We start from the raw sequence: 15,919 nt of genomic DNA, 5'->3' as shown, positions 1-15,919 counted from the left end.
GAAAAAATAACAATTAAAAAGGTTTCTTGTTTCTCTTAGACAACGACCAGTTTGCTATATAGACAAAAAAAATTATTATAGTGCCTGCCTACATACAAAGTCACAGAGGTAGTGTATCTCAGGGACCAGAGAATTAATTTTGTTTCAAGAAAAATGTAACCTTCACAGATATATGACACGCTCAACTATGGCCACGTCAGCATACTAGCTAGCATGCTGCATGCTGAATTCCTGACCACTAGTGAACCACTTATTAATCAAGTACGGCTATGTAGGTATGTAATTATATATGTGATGAGACAACAGACGAAGACAAGTGAACTAACCAAATAAGGTTCTTGTGATATATATGTGGTAATGTATATGCTGAAATTTTATTTTAGCTACCACCTGCAAAATTCTTCTCCACACATCAGAGATAGGATTATAGGAGTAGTACACTACCCTATCAACCCCAGCTCACTACGCCAGAGAAAACTGGACGCTAGAAATGAATTTAAATTCCAGCACGTGGTCAAATTAGGCCCTGTTTGATAGGGGTGTTAACCCCTTTTAATATCCTTTTAACACATTGGCTGCCAAACACTTGTGTTAAAATAGTAGTGTTAAAGTTTAACACCTCATTTTTTATAAACACATGGAGGGGTGTTAAAACTTGCTAAAGGTGTTAAAAGTGATCCCCTCCCCACATATTCCCTGGTTGCCCCCCTCTCTCTCCTACCTGCCGCCTGCGCATCCTCCCCTCCCGCATATGTTCTGCATCCTCCCCTCTCGCATCACTTCCTCCCCACCCGCCGCCATCTCCTCCCGCCAGCCATCCATCCCGCCCGCAAGTCATCCCCTCCCGCCATCCCTCTCCCCGTTCTTTCCCTCTCGTCGCCTCCCCCCGCCGACATCCCCGCCCCACCACCAGGAACTCCCCTCCCGCCCTTCTTCGTTTCCTCCCCACCGCGTCCCAGATCCACGGCATCAGGCCGCCAGGAGTGCACCGTGTTGCCCTAAACCCTTCCCCGGGGCTCATGGACGGGCACGGCGATGATGGATTGCAAGACCTTTTCTCCCACGCAGATCCACCTTTCCCCGTTGGCGGCTTCGACTTCTTCTCATAGGCGGAATCTTCTGAAGCTCCTCATGAGGGTTTGCAAGCCCTGGATCTCAACTCGCAGGCCGAAGAATTCCCCGACCTCAACTCCTACACCGAGATGCTTCGGGGAGCACCCTGGGGCCATGACAGTCGTACCCTCAGCTTACGCGTGCCTCGCAATGGAGGAAGAGGAGGAGGCGGCAGCAGAGACGCCGGCGGTAGCCGTGGAGGCACCAGCAAAGTGTCTGCGACGAGGTCTCTCTTCATTGGTTCGTTGCCCGACGGTGCCGGCAGCAGCGGAGGACGTCCCTGTGGCCGCGAAAGACATTCCGGTGGTTTTGGAGGAACAGCCAGTGCTGATGATACAGTGCCCTTTGGTGGAGAGGATTGGGTTGATGTTGACGAACAAGATGGTGTTGCACAGAATGTCGAAGTTGTTTTCCCCACCTCCAAGGTTAGTTTTTATACTCATCCTCTTTTTTATGGTTGATCTGTTCAGAGTTTTGAATGGTTAAATTTGATGGTTACAATGATGAAATGGTTACAATGTGTGTCTGCTTAGTTGTTGATAGTCAGAAAGATTAAATGGTTAAAATGTGTGGCTGCTTCAAGGCAATGTCATGGTTCATCTGTTCAGTTTGTTGTGGTTAGTTAGAAACATGAATTTTGTTCAGTTTGTGATGGTTAGTTTCAGACTTTGATAATGTGCATTGTTGTAACCTCTTCAGTGTGTGATGGGTTTTCTATGTTTCTATTATTCACTATATAAGAACTGACAAGGCACAATGGACAGAACCAAATACCAGTTTGTTGTGCAATTTATGGGTTGAGCAAATTAGAGCAGGCAACTATCACAAAGGCACCATGTTTGCAAGAGGTTTCAAGATAGTTGTTGACAAATACTAAATGGCCACTGGATTGAAACATCACAAGTCCCAGTTCAGGAACAGAATTAATCAACTGAAAACTTTGCATTCCTTCTGGGTCTATATATGCCCCAGATTGGTGGTGAAAAAAACACCAAGGTGAGGGGCATTCACTAAATTTGCATGCAGTTTGCAGTCACTTTATGTGCATTCCTGTATAACCTCAAAATCCATTTGCAGGGCAGATATAGCGAATGTAAGAAATTTTAGCATGGTATTCCAGATTACATTGATCACCTAGAGGAGATGTTTCATGATATTGTAGTGGACGGGTCTACCTCTTATGTGCCTGGATTTGAAGAGGAAGAAGAACAAGATGGTGAAGATGTACAGGAAGAAGATGCATATGGTCCAGATAGGTTTTTTAATGAATTTGAGGGCAGCCAAGTCAGCAATAACAGTAGGAAGAGGGGAAGTAGCAACAGCACCAAGTCCACTACCACTAGTCTTGGAAAGAAATCCAAAAGCCCTTTGATGAAGATGATGACCACTCTAGTTGATAAGTTGACTACCTCTGAAGATACTAATGATAACATATTCAGAAATGTGGGGGAGACTCTTGCTACCAGTATCAATGAGTTAGCAGTAGCTAGTTATCCTAAGTAGTGAATGTGGCTGTTTGAAAAATTATAGTTCCTTTATGTACTAAGCATGGCTGTTTGAACAATATGTGACTATTTGTTATAATTATGGATTGAATTTGCTACATTTGTGCCTGTTTGGTATAATTATGGATTGAATATGCTACATTTGTGCCTGTTTGAAATGAATCTGTTCTTTTGTAAAGGTTGATGGCTAACATATTTTCGTTTGCTGACTTAGGATGGTGATGAGCATTCTTCAAGTGAATCTGATGAAGACTTTTCAAAAGAGATTCGTACTTTCATGAAGATGAGACAGTATCATCGTAAAAGGACTCAGGACATCTTAAAGGCTGCAATCATGATTGGTACGTACTATGATACATACATGGACAAAGCTCCAAAGAGGGTTGCTACTGTATCGAGTATAGAATGGGTACAGGAAACACTGTCTAGCAGTACCTCTTGCTACAACATGTTTAGGATGTCAAACCTATTATTTCATCAGCTGCATGACTTGTTGGTCAACACCTATGGGTTGAGGGCAACTAGAGGAATATCAACGATGGAGGCTTTAGGAATGTTCCTTTGGATAATTGGCGCACCCCCAATCACTTAGACAAGTTGAGGGCCGGTTTGAAAGATCCTTAGAAACAATAAGCCATACATTCGATAGTGTTTTGTGTAGTGTTCTTAAGCTAGTAGTGGATATTAGTAAGCCAAAGGACCCAGAATTTAAGACCGTGCACCAAAGATTTAAAAACCCTCATTTTGCCCCATACTTCAACAATTGTATAGGAGCTATAGATGGGATGCATGTACCAGTTGTGGTGCCAAATGATAAGGTGGTTCAGCACACCGAAAGACATGGATATACCACATAGAATGTGCTGGCTATTTGTGATTTCGACACGAGGTTTACATTTGTTGTTAATGGATGGCCTGGTTCGGTTCATGATATGAGAGTCTTCAGTGATGTTGTAACCAAATATGGTGAAAAGTTTCCGCATCCTCTGCAGGTACACTTCTTTCTATACTTGCATTGTCTTCATTTGTACAATAAATCGTACCAACTTTATTAACCTCATGAAATTGTCTTCATTTGTAGGCAAATTTTACCTAGTTGACTCAGGATATCCAAACCATCCGGGTTATCTTGCACCCTACAAGGGTACGAAGTACCATCTACCGGAGTTTCGGAGTGGCCCAATGCAAAGAGGTATGAAAGAGACTTTTAATTACGCACATTCGTCCCTTAGAAATGTTATCTAGAGGTCCTTTGGAGTGTTGAAGATGAAGTAGAGAATTTTGTTGGGTATACCAAATTTTCCAATGCACAAACAAAGCAAAATAATAGTAGCATGCATGGCAATTCATAATTTTATTCGAGAGAATGATATGGCGATAGGGCCTTCGGTACGTGCGATCGGGATGAAAATTACGTTCCCGTGGCCGAAGTGCCAAACTATAAAGGACATGCGACGAATACCCAAGCAGAGGACGAAAACTGTAATATGAATGTATTTCGTGATGAATTAGCTAATGGTTTGTACAACAAATCGTAGATTATTTGTATGGTTGTGTTGTAATGATACTGACAACCTTTGTGTATTTTTTATGTTGTATCGTGTTTATAGGACAATGCAAATAATTTGAATGTCTTTTCTCCTTCAGTTCTTTGATTTGGTCGAATGAGAAAAAAAAACCAAACGTATGAGCAGCAACAGCAACCGTTCCACGACTTGGCGCTAAAACTCAACGTCAGGACTTGGCGCCGTAGGAAACGGGAAGCACACAGGGGTATTAGGCAACCATTAAGAACATTAATTGAGAAGTAATTGTGTCATTTTTTAGCAAATATGTTAAAGTTTAACAGCCCATCCAAACACCCCAATATTAAAGTTTAACATCCTCTCAAAGTTTAACACAACACACCCTATTAAACTTTAACACTCCCCATAGGGTCTTACATGAACCGGTAACCGGCGTCGAGGAATCGGTACTAGAATGTGTCATTTCGACATTTCTAAGGCCCTCCACAGCATGGAGTGAAGCCAGAAAAATGACTGGGACCCATCATTGTCAGTGGGAATCGAAGCCCTGTGTGCGCAACTTCACTCCATGGGACCCACAAAGCTAATTAAAAGACCAGCAATGTCCTTTCACCGTCATCTTCCTTCCTCCTTTCCATGACCTTCACTCTTGTGAGCAGGGAAAGAAAAATAGTTTTCTTTGAAGTTGGCACCGGCGCAACTCCCAAAGTTTCTGGCACAAGCATTGCTGGTTGCGGTGTGAGAAGCGACGCTCCAATGCTATCTCTCTCTACTTCTGGCATCACTTTAGCAATACGCTCACCAATCCTAAGCTAGAAACTGTTTCTGGCGTAGTGTGGTTATTAACTGTGAAATGTCGACTGACAAAATACCAAATGGAAGTGAACGGATATGGTCGGTTTCTCGACATAGATGGGCTTCATGGACCTCAGCATAGCCTGAGAGAATATTAACTTTCAGTTTCAAAATATATGGGCGAACGCAAGGAAATAATGCACCTCGATGCAACAACGCAGAAGAGACGATGATGACTAGATATCTAGCCCCAAATTGTTCGTATGAAGTAAGACGTAAAATACAGGTGAGCTGGACCATGCATCTTCCCGAGCAGCACCTTTCAGTGTCGCATTCAACATTATTTTGTGAGATTACGTGAAAGGTCCAAATGGACACGTGCGTTGATATGTTTGATACAATCCGATGAGTAAAGCCGACAGGGCCTTGTATTTATATATGATGTGACATAATATAATATTCACAACGAGAAGTGTCACCTTTCTCCTGCATAAAATTGTAAAAAAAAATAAGCTGATGTGAGAAAAAAAAGAGCGGCATGTACAATATACCATCTCAATCACCCTCAATTACACAGGGTGACTTCGACCTAAAGGCTTGAGATTACAAAGAAAATAGATCATTGGAAGGTCTTCATTGGTGATTCTTTGACCCACGCATTTGTGTCATCTTCATTCGCATCTAACCCTGCTATCACGTTGTGATGTAATCCTATATATTCATGCCACCTTGTTGTATGCATGTCTAAACCGCTCCACTCAACGGATCATTCTTCGTCATAAACATATGTACTTTCCTAGCACCAATGCTTACTAGGACAACACAAAGATATTTTCTTCTCCACCCGCATCTAGTTGTGGTCACTCTACCTCACCTAAATAGAGGTTCACTTCGACTTTACTACTTTTCAGAGCATAGCATGATGAGCCCAAGTTACGGCAGTTTCGGATGAAGGGAGAATAGGGGGGGTATTAAGAAGAGTGATTTCCCAAGGATCTGAGACCCCAATCCCTTTTGGGGGCCAAATACCTCCGATCTCTACCGTAGGTGCCAAAGAAGGCACGTCCATTGTTGTCTCTACTCTAGCTGCCGTACTCGTACTCGGCCCTCTACTCGCTATAGGTCCATGCATGCTACTACTCAATCTCAACTCATTGCTCCTATCCTTTGGTTTTGCATGATGACGAGCTTTGACCGTGCTAAACGATATTTTCGAGGCAAGAATACAATATTACACAATTATTTCTAGATATTATGTTTGCTAGGCCTAGATTTGGATCTGGAGTATATCATATTGGAAACTTCTCTTTTTCTATGGTTTGGGAGAGGGTTCAGGGATATAACATGCATGACTTTTTCTACGGTGCCCTATACGACACACAAACATCACAAATTAAAGAGCACATCTCCTTCAAAGTACCTAGGATCAAAGCAGTCAATACTTGCACACAGACTAAAGGCATTGTCACCATTCACCAGTTTATGCTACCACCAAGCGACACATCTCCGATGTTCTTCTCCCACAATCAATTATTGAAAATGTAGTGGATACAGTGAAGTACAACAGTGATTTGCAACATCTCCAAGGCCCATAGAAGGTCCAATTAATGACCTCTAAAACATGCTTCAAGGAACAGCTAATTTGACTATTTAAACACTGTATGTATGCTAATCTCCTCTGTTATTGGCCCCCTCTCAGTTTTTGTGCAAGCTCCGCCACTGGTTATGAGTTCTATTTTCTTATAAATTCATAATACTTATGTCTCTCGAAACTATTAGCATACGCGGGAGCACCAGTTGGTATACTACTTATATTTAATCTGTTTCTCACTGAATAGTTTCTCCCCTGCCTCCATTATTCTAGGACTATGCTAGGGGACAAACATGTCTTGTGATGCAATGAAACAAATTAAATATTAAATATTTGTGTAAGAGGATGCTCGATTACATTCAAGGAAGATAAACAATGAGAAAAATTTATTGGAGCGTTCCATATGAGATCGACTTCTATGGAGGATGTTGCTCTGCTCCGGCCCTGTAGCACTGACCTCCTGACTATAAATACCTCCTGCAGGATCGCTTGGACAGCCAGCCAGCAGCAAACAGTGTTTTCCCGGTGCAAAAAAAAAATAGCAGTAGAGATGGCACGTAGAACAATTGTGTTGAGCCTCATCCTTGGCTTACTGGCTGCTGCCAATGCGGTGCCCTTTGATTTCTTTTACCTTATCCTCATGGTATGAACCTTTTTCAAACGCTTAATTTTCTGCACATGGTTTACAATATACTAATATTGCTAATTCTGATGATTGTACACGACATAAGTGCTCTATGCATGAAACTATATATATCTTCCTTAATGTTTATTGCCAGAATAATTATCTACAATCACAATATTACAATGCTAGATAATTTTCTGTTGTACTATATTTTTCTTGCAATTACAAGGTGAAGCGCACACACCACTAACCACGCTTTTGCATGTCTGATATTTCATACATTTTGTACATGCATACTGTCACAGCTGAATTACTAAGCAAAATTAAATTGTCAGTGTGCCTTTTGTTTTCAGCTATCTTTGAGCCAAAGAAGAATGCTTCAGTAAGTCGAAGTTCCAAATCTTTTGAACATATATAAGATCAGAATAACACAGTGACCGTGTGTCGTCATAGAAAAAAACACACAGTAAGCATGGACATGTATAATTCAACATAATAATCATGATCCGTGACAAAGTATAAGCAAACTTTAAAGCTACCGGCCTTCACAATTATTGCCCGACCAACGTCATAGTACCACTAGCTATGAACCAAGGACCATTCTGTCGCGCTCATGGGGCCAGAGACGTGAATGACGGATGGATCGATTATGAATTATGACACGTGAAAGAAACTGTTTGTCCTATACTAATAAGTAATAATTGAATTTTCAGGCCAAAATGAACGTGTAGAAAATACATGCATGGAGCAGTAATACATGCGTTATCAGGAAGCTAGGCCAGGGACGAAACCATTGCCGTTTCCCAAGCTGAATCGATGGATCGTTTCTGTGCATGCAGTGGCCTGGAGCATACTGCGAGGACAGCGACAACGGCTGCTGCGTGCCCAAGTACGGCTACCCGGCGGAGGATTTCTTCGTGAAGAGCTTCCAAACCTTCGACCTGTCCATTAACAAGCCCATCGTCAGGTGCAGGAACGGTGCACCCTTCGACAACCGCAAGGTTAACTACTCACATCTTCGATTCTCTAAATTAAACCCCCGGCCCTTAATTATCCATGCTTGCAAACCCCTACCTAGCTTTAATTTATCTCACACGATATCATGCTCATCCCATGCATCGATCGATCGGTCGACCGGTCAGATGAACAAGATTGAGAACGGCATCAACCACTACTGGAGCAACATCAAGTGCCCGCCCACCGACGGCATGAACACCTGGAAGAGCGAGTGGAACAGCTACGGCGTCTGCTCGGGCCTGGCGCAGCTGGACTACTTCAAGGCCGCCCTCGGCCTGAGGACGCAGGCGGGCATCCTCGCCGCGCTGGCCGACCAGGGCATCAAGCCGGACTACAAGCTCTACGCCACGGCGAAGATCAAGTCGGCCATCACCAAGAAGCTCGGCGTCGCGCCGGGGCTGCAGTGCAAGGACGGGCCCTTCGGGAAGAAGCAGCTGTACGAGATTTACCTCTGCGCGAGCACGGACGGCAAGTCATTCATCGAGTGCCCCAAGCTGCCGGCGACGCTCAGCTGCCCCGACGCCGTCGTCTTCCACCCCTTCTACACCTGGATGCTCAACTCCACCGCCGCCGCCTTCGACTCCAGGATCCTGCTCCCCACGGAGACCATGCTGAACTGATGAGCGGACCGGGTGGATTCCAACTTCCAAGCGCCAGCTTGCTTGCTTGCAAGCGCATTCGTGCCTGCAAGCAAGCGTGCAGGAGGTGGTCGTGGAATATAAACTACCGTATCGTGCTTTCTGATGGAGTTTATTAATGTACTCTCGTCAAATCGGCCGACGGAGAAGAGCACCGTGTGCCTATTGCTCTCGGTGAGAATAAGCCGCTGCCTTTTTTTGTTGTCGCCCTAGTAAATAATCCATCTCATGTACTTCCTTCGTTCCAAATTATTATTCATTTTAACTTTTCTAAATACATCATTTTTAGTATATACCTAGATATAAATATATATCTAGGTGCCTATGAAAAGGTGTGTATCTAGAAAAGCCAAAATAAATAGTAATTTGGGACGGAGGGAGTATATGTGACATAAGTAAGATCGTTCAGATCGCACGTACTACATGTGTAATAGTAACTATACAAGAGTGTTATATGCTACGATGGATCGTGTTGTGTTTGATCCGAGGTACCTGAGGGTACTGCTAGCTCGTTGGTGATCGGATTGCGTCTAATCTAATTCTGAATCGAGCTACCAAGGACAAGGGCGTGTTTGGATTCCAGCCACAACACACTACGTAGCAGATGTGGCGACGCCTAACATGGGCGCCAAAAAACAGCACTATATTTGCGGCGGCAAAAATAACGGAGAAAACCCATGGCAGCCACGAATTCGTCATCAACTGAGCAAAAGTACAAATTTGGTGGAGGCACCGCACTGGCGTGGCTGCTTGTGGCAACAAACCAAGCACCACCTTTTTGACTATATTATGCCAGACTCGCTCGCGTTATTATTTTAGGAAAAGTCTAATTAACACACACATTAACTATTTTTTCACACTTTCCGACTTTTTCCCCTCCAACTACAAAACCATATATCCTGCACCCTAAACTATCCAATACTATGCAGAGTGAATCTTTAAGAGGTTTTATTTCGCATGACGTGACAGTGTGCCCAACATGTGAGGTGGGCTCTCTTCTCCCTTCTTCCTTTTCTCCCTTCTCTCTCTTCTCCTCCGTGTCCGATCCAAGTAATTGTTAAATCAGTTGTAAAAAATATGAAAATACACCTGATTTCCAATAAAATATTAAATTAGCACATTCAAAATGTTAAAAAGAAATTGAAAGACGAGTGGTAGGAGTTGGTGAACGGATCCAACAGGGGCTAGGGGGCTCGAGCCCCTCCTACAGGCTGCCGGACAAGGAAAATCAGGCCCCCTCTCCAATTTTTAGCCACCTTGTGGCACCATGCATGCATGAAGAATGGCTGTTGAGCTCGGAGGTAGAAAATGACTGTGTGCTGCTGTTGGGCCAGCCGGCCAGGTCGAGGCAGGCAGGAAGTAGACCTAGTAAGTGAAGTAGCAGTTGGGCCGTAGCACTGAAACTTGTAAGCCCAATAGCTAAATAGCCCAACCGATCCTAGTGCCTTCCGGAGCTCCTCCCTCTCCGCCTGCAATCCTGCTCTCACGGTGTGGATGGCGAGGCGCAGTCGTCCGTCCAGCGTCCAGCCAGACTCGTCGGAAAGCCCGGAAGGAAGAGAAAAGTACCATGCGTGCTGAGGGTGGAGGAGCGCCGCCGCGCCGGAGCGGCCTGCCGGCCGGCAACCGCCGAGGCGTACAACCCTGAGCTATGATTTCTTTCGTTGATGTCAATATAACATACAAACGCCTGTGCATCGGTGCGTGGCATGATGCCTTAATAAACTGGGTAAAAAAAAAAGAGTGAATTTTCTCATTGCCACTGAAATTTATATGGATCCCTCAACGCCATTGAAATTTTCTACTTTTCTTCGTTGCCACTATTTTAGATTTGCATTTCCTTGGTTGCCATTTCTGTTAAATGCTGTTAGCTTAACTCGCTGACAGTTGGACCCCGCAACCGCCCCTCCGTTATCCTTCCCAGCCGGTGAGTCGGTGACGTATCAGCTGGGGCAGCCTCAGGCGAGCCGCTGCCCAGGCTGAGCACAAAGCGACAGAGGGCCCGCTGTCGCGCGCGCTCGGCCCACGCACCGGCCACCTGTGGGCGAGATACGCTTGGGCCTGCTCGTATGCGTCCCCGCGCCTCATCCCCTCGCCGGCGTCATACTCGGCGACTGTGAGGTAGCGGTCCAGGTGCTCCGCGAGACGACGCGCGTGGCGGCGTAGGGGAAGCTGCCGTCGAGGCGGTCTAGGAGCACCTGGCGCCGGAGGTACGGGCGCAGTATACTCCATGCGAGCATCATGTCCGCGAGCATCGACCAGAGGCCGGCGAACCGCTCCACCACTGCTGGCGAGACCAGCGCCGGGTCCCCAACAAATCAATGCCGTAACCTGTCAAATCAATTCGAATTGGGGTCATCTATCCAAAATTGGCACTATCCCCTCCCGGATCGAGTGTGTCTTGCCTCAATTAAACTCCTTAGTGTCCGGATTGTCAGCAAGACGCCGTGCTGGAGTCCGAGGTGCTCGCGGAGAAACGGGTGGGAAAATCGAGTGCTTGCTGTAGGATAGGAGTTCTCCCCTCCGTGATGCTTGCCAGAATTGAAGCCTTGAGCAAAGCAGAAGAATGGCGCAGTCAAAACTGAGGACAAGCAGGGGGACACAGCAGTCCAAGGATATGGGCGGAGACGGATGCGCGGCAGGCAGAGCCAGCGGGGCTGGGGCCGTGTGAGGTCGAGACAACGGACGGGGCGTGGTAGCTGGGATCGAGCGCGCACCGGCGGGTGGAGGACGCAGCGGCAACTGGGAGAACGGCGAGCTCCTGGTGTGTCGACGCGGACTGTTGCCCCATGGTCATTAGCTCCCGGATGGCCGGATCACGGCGCCTAGGGCGAGGCACATGGCCGACAACGACAGTGACTACCAGCCTAACGGCAAGCTAACAGATTCTAACGGAAATGGCAACCAAGGGAATGCGAATTTAAAATAGTGGCAAGGGAAGTAGAAAAATTCAATGTCATTAAGGGATCCATATAAATTTCAGCGGCAATGAAGGAATTCACTCAAAAAAAAAATCAAGTCACCAGAAACGTAATTCCTGTGTAACAGCAGAAAACCCCATCAAGGTAGCAGTTAGAGCAGGCTAAAACATTTTTTGAAAGACGTGTGTGTTCTCACCCTGCAGCATCACAAACTAACCGATCAGCGTCAATGGGAGTGGCTATAAACTGCCTACAATATACACCATTTTTGACGCCACGAGTGGACTGTAGCACAAAGCAGGTCAAAAAGAAGCTTGCCGTTGCGCAGTACATGGAACAGGGCAAGCAGGGAATCTACGCTTCCTGATCACCCCATTTCTCCTTGGGTATCTCACCAGAGTCAGTGATTACAACCTTCTTCCTCGGCTTGCCGTTGTAAGTGCCAGCACCCCCTTCAATGGCGTACACGGTATCCATTCCCTGGATCACCCTGCCGAAGACAACATGCTCCCCATCCAACCTACAAAATTACCGTTTCAGGAGTTGTAGCTTCTAGGTTAATTGCGAGATGTGGTGCAACAGAGAACTTACCAGCTTGTCTTGATTGTAGTAATGTAAAACTGGGATCCATTGGAGTCAAGTCCAGAATTCGCCATAGCAACAACGCCTGCAAGACCATGAGGCAGGGATATTCTGAAGACTTCTCAGACAGATGCTTGTCAGAAGCTCAAACAAATACTCAAGCTTTAGCCAAATTTAGTGTCTAGTGATTAGTGAGTGGCACCTATGTAAGAGCCCCTACAGATAAGGATGAAAGAAATATAATAACAGAAGTAAAACAACAGGAAAAACACTGGAATGGTAGCATTTGGTGCTGACAAATAACTCAGAAGATGCAGCTATACAGTCTTTTTGAGCTACATTGTAACTACATAGTGAATCAAACCACTCTTTTAGTCCCTGTTGTAAATCTAAAATGTCATTGACTTCCTTATTCTTCGAAGTTGCTGATTCTTTAATATGGTGTGATCAACACTGAAGAAAATAATGGTAGTTTTCCTTGAAAATAAAACAGAAACTTAGTGGATACTCATAAATAAAAGCTTCATGCAAACTGGACAATGCAAATACTAGCCAAACAACCTGACCTGGATGAGTATGTTTTACAGTGAAATTCTCATCTGGGAAGATGCCTCCATATATCGACTCACTTCCTTTCCCATCACCTCTAACTATGTCACCACCTTGAATCATGAAACCAGGGATGATGCGATGGAATGGGGTTCCTTTATAATGAAGAGGTTTGCCATTGGACCCAACACCTTTTTCACCTGAAATGATGAATAAATGGATATGAAAAATCAGCTCAGGTGGGACTTTGATGGCACAAAAAAAAGTCATGGAAAGAGAGTACCTGTGCAAAGGGCCCTAAAGTTTTCTGCAGAATGTAGAATAAAGAAAATTAGTTGCCAAACGATAACTCATGAAGAATATTTTTCTTCGGATACATTACTAAGAAGTTCACTTTGGCAGGATAATTGGAAGTGTGAAACAGTGAGGTCATTCTTAGCACAAAAAAGAAATTCAATAAAAAAACATAGATAAAAATGAAACGATGAAAACTGAAAGTGTGTTAGCTACTGGATCGTACTTAAAAACTATTCACAGCAGCTCTCTTATATATGATCCCAACTTTTGGAACACGTAGCATGATAACCAACATAAAGGGCAACTTGGAAATATGTGACTATGCTCTGTCAGAAGTCCACAACTGACGTGCAAGGACCCTCAACCGTGCAACTAATCACACATATCTTTAAAAATCAAGATCAATAAATGAGCATGATGGAAAAGGAGAAAGAGCATAAGAATACCAACTGTTTTCGGAACAACCTCCCCGTAAAGACCAATAACAATTCTGCCTGCAAGGCAAATCGGGCATTAGGTAATTTAAGTTAAGCTGAGTGACACATGAAGCAGCAACGCAAGTAACCAGATTATTAGTGACCAAAAGTTTCCATTGAAACACCCAGAGAAGGATGAATCAATTGAGATATACCTATGTGTTGGCCATCAATTTCTACATCTAGGTAGACCCTATGAGTAACTGCTGGTAACTGAACCTCTGCAATGCTCTGTGCAACAGGGAAAAAGAGAAGGGATAAGTCATGTGCAATCCCTAAAAATCATCACAGCACTATCATTGAGTACCCACAATGCAGCTCCCTAATCTTGTGGCAAAAACAATACAGATGTTAAGCATCATTCAAAAATCTGACAAAACATGAACATGAGCTCCACTAACTAGGTACCAAAATATTAATAAAATGGTGGATCAATATACATGATAGTTCTAACTTGCGACGCTGGAACCTGCACCGTGTGTATGCAGTCACTAGTAAAACTGTAGTTTCACAAGATTCAGCGATTATGCTAATGACATCAGCAAAATAGAGCATGGGGGCACCAGCACTACACATATTTCTTTACTTCTTCACTACAAACATTTGATGGCGGAAGTGAGCTGCATAACTCTACTCAGTAACATGGTCCAGCCAGCACAAGAACACTAACAAGGCAACGAGAATACTAATTGCGGAAACCAAACTGCAAAATGCTACTATGAGCGGCTAAAACTCGAATCCCTACGGGACAAATCGACCCTGACACAGAGATCCACTAAAACTCAACCCCACTGCCACGATTCCACTAAAAACAATAATTAACCCGAACCGACTTCAAAATCCAAGAACGTTCGCACAAGAGTTAGACTAATTAACGGCTCAACCCGACCAGACGGACAAGAATAAGAGCGGAAAGCCACACCTGACGACGGAAGTAGGCGGAGAAGGAGAAATAAATTGCGGCGCAGGCGAGGAAGGCGACGACCACCTTCCGCAGCATCGCGAGGCCCAGGTGGCGCAGGCTTCTACCTCATCAGAATCGTCGCGAGCTCCTGGCGAATCCGGAAGAGGTTGCTCGGGATTTGGGGGTTCCACGGCGGAGACGAGCAAGATCGGCGCCGAACCAGATTTCCAGAAGCCCCACCGGCTGGCTTCGCTCCGCTAGTCCGGTAGAACGGGCCTCGGCTTCATTCTCTTTCTTTAATTTCTTTTCTTTTTCCAGACTAGCGGGCCTCGCATGCCATTTCTTTTTTGGTGGGTGGACTGCTGCGTCGGAAATTCTTGGGCCCCCAATAGTTTATCTAGGCCCAACGTATATACTGTAAAGAGAGATCATGCAGGACGAGAGCCCAAATCTGATTCGTATCTCGTGTCTAGGCCTCGTGTAATCTCCAGGTTCGGGGTAGCAGCAGCAAAGCTCTCATTTCTTTTCTTTGGCGACGTAAGGCTCAACCAATTGGTGGTTGTTTGATGGATACATTAACCTGTGTCGTCCACGATGCGATACAAAATGCTCGTAGCATTCATCTGCCCCACGAGACAACTGTTGAATTTAGGTTCTGAAAATTTCAAAGCATGCACAACCTTTACTCCTATATTGCTAATTGAAGGATAGGTTGCCTTATTTAAATATGGGAGCCTCCTCTCTATGCAAAATAGGTGCATATGAGAGAGAACGAGACTGTTGCTAAACGCACGCGCAGCCCACGTATATTTTTGCGTGAAAAATCGCGTGACTTGTGACTCCTTTATATGCTTGCATCATTTTTTTATCTATATGTTTTTCCTTCAAATAAAATCCGAACTGTACTTTAGCCACGTATTTCCAACAACAACGACCTGCATGCTGCCAAATGCAGCAAGCATACAGCTACTACGTCCAAACTCGATGATCTGCTGGAAAATCAGGGATTGGACAGAGATGGCACACACAGTAAAGCTCAAAATGAGCACCATGAGGAACACGTTTGTCCAAGAAAATCCATCGCTGGAGCATGGTCCACCTTGTCCGCCTGGCTCCATAGCAAACAGACAGCGGAGAATTCTGTGGTTCCAGCAGCCACGGTCCACGGCGCATGGTTCTGACATCTGAAAATGTGCAGAAATTCAAATTTGTGGCAATGGTGCTATTACTTGAAGCACCGGCCAGCTGGACACCACGCTCGGTTTGAACGGATCAGACCGACGCGTAAGCAGAGCGGAGACCTATTGGACCTGTCCCGACGGACCACTTCCTGACGCTCATCTCATGCAGTTTTTCGGCGCCGACCAGACGGTGAGGCCTACT

The 15,919-nt window shown here is 45.0% G+C and overlaps 2 protein-coding genes across 2 annotated transcripts; one reads left to right on the top strand and one right to left on the bottom strand.

Moving 5' to 3' along the window:
* Positions 1-7,012: 7,012 nt before the first annotated feature.
* On the top strand, positions 7,013-9,270 carry LOC117844671 (ribonuclease 3). Its single transcript, XM_034725422.2, has 3 exons — positions 7,013-7,173; positions 7,995-8,156; positions 8,298-9,270. The coding sequence occupies exons 1-3, from the start codon at positions 7,081-7,083 to the stop codon at positions 8,790-8,792; spliced, it is 750 nt and encodes a 249-aa protein (XP_034581313.1). The 5' UTR covers positions 7,013-7,080; the 3' UTR covers positions 8,793-9,270.
* Positions 9,271-11,826: 2,556 nt separating this feature from the next.
* Positions 11,827-14,829, bottom strand: LOC117844672 (peptidyl-prolyl cis-trans isomerase CYP21-1). The gene is made up of 7 exons (XM_034725425.2): positions 14,555-14,829; positions 13,788-13,863; positions 13,603-13,650; positions 13,143-13,166; positions 12,877-13,059; positions 12,320-12,395; positions 11,827-12,248 (listed from the first exon to the last, which is right to left on the bottom strand). The coding sequence occupies exons 1-7, from the start codon at positions 14,630-14,632 to the stop codon at positions 12,083-12,085; spliced, it is 651 nt and encodes a 216-aa protein (XP_034581316.1). The 5' UTR covers positions 14,633-14,829; the 3' UTR covers positions 11,827-12,082.
* Positions 14,830-15,919: the final 1,090 nt, after the last annotated feature.

The sequence above is a fragment of the Setaria viridis genome, chromosome 2 (genome assembly GCF_005286985.2).
Source record: "Setaria viridis chromosome 2, Setaria_viridis_v4.0, whole genome shotgun sequence".
Taxonomy (NCBI): Eukaryota; Viridiplantae; Streptophyta; class Magnoliopsida; order Poales; family Poaceae; genus Setaria; species Setaria viridis.
The sequence above is the reverse complement of the archived record's forward strand: the minus strand, read 5'-3'. Positions and strand labels throughout refer to the sequence as shown.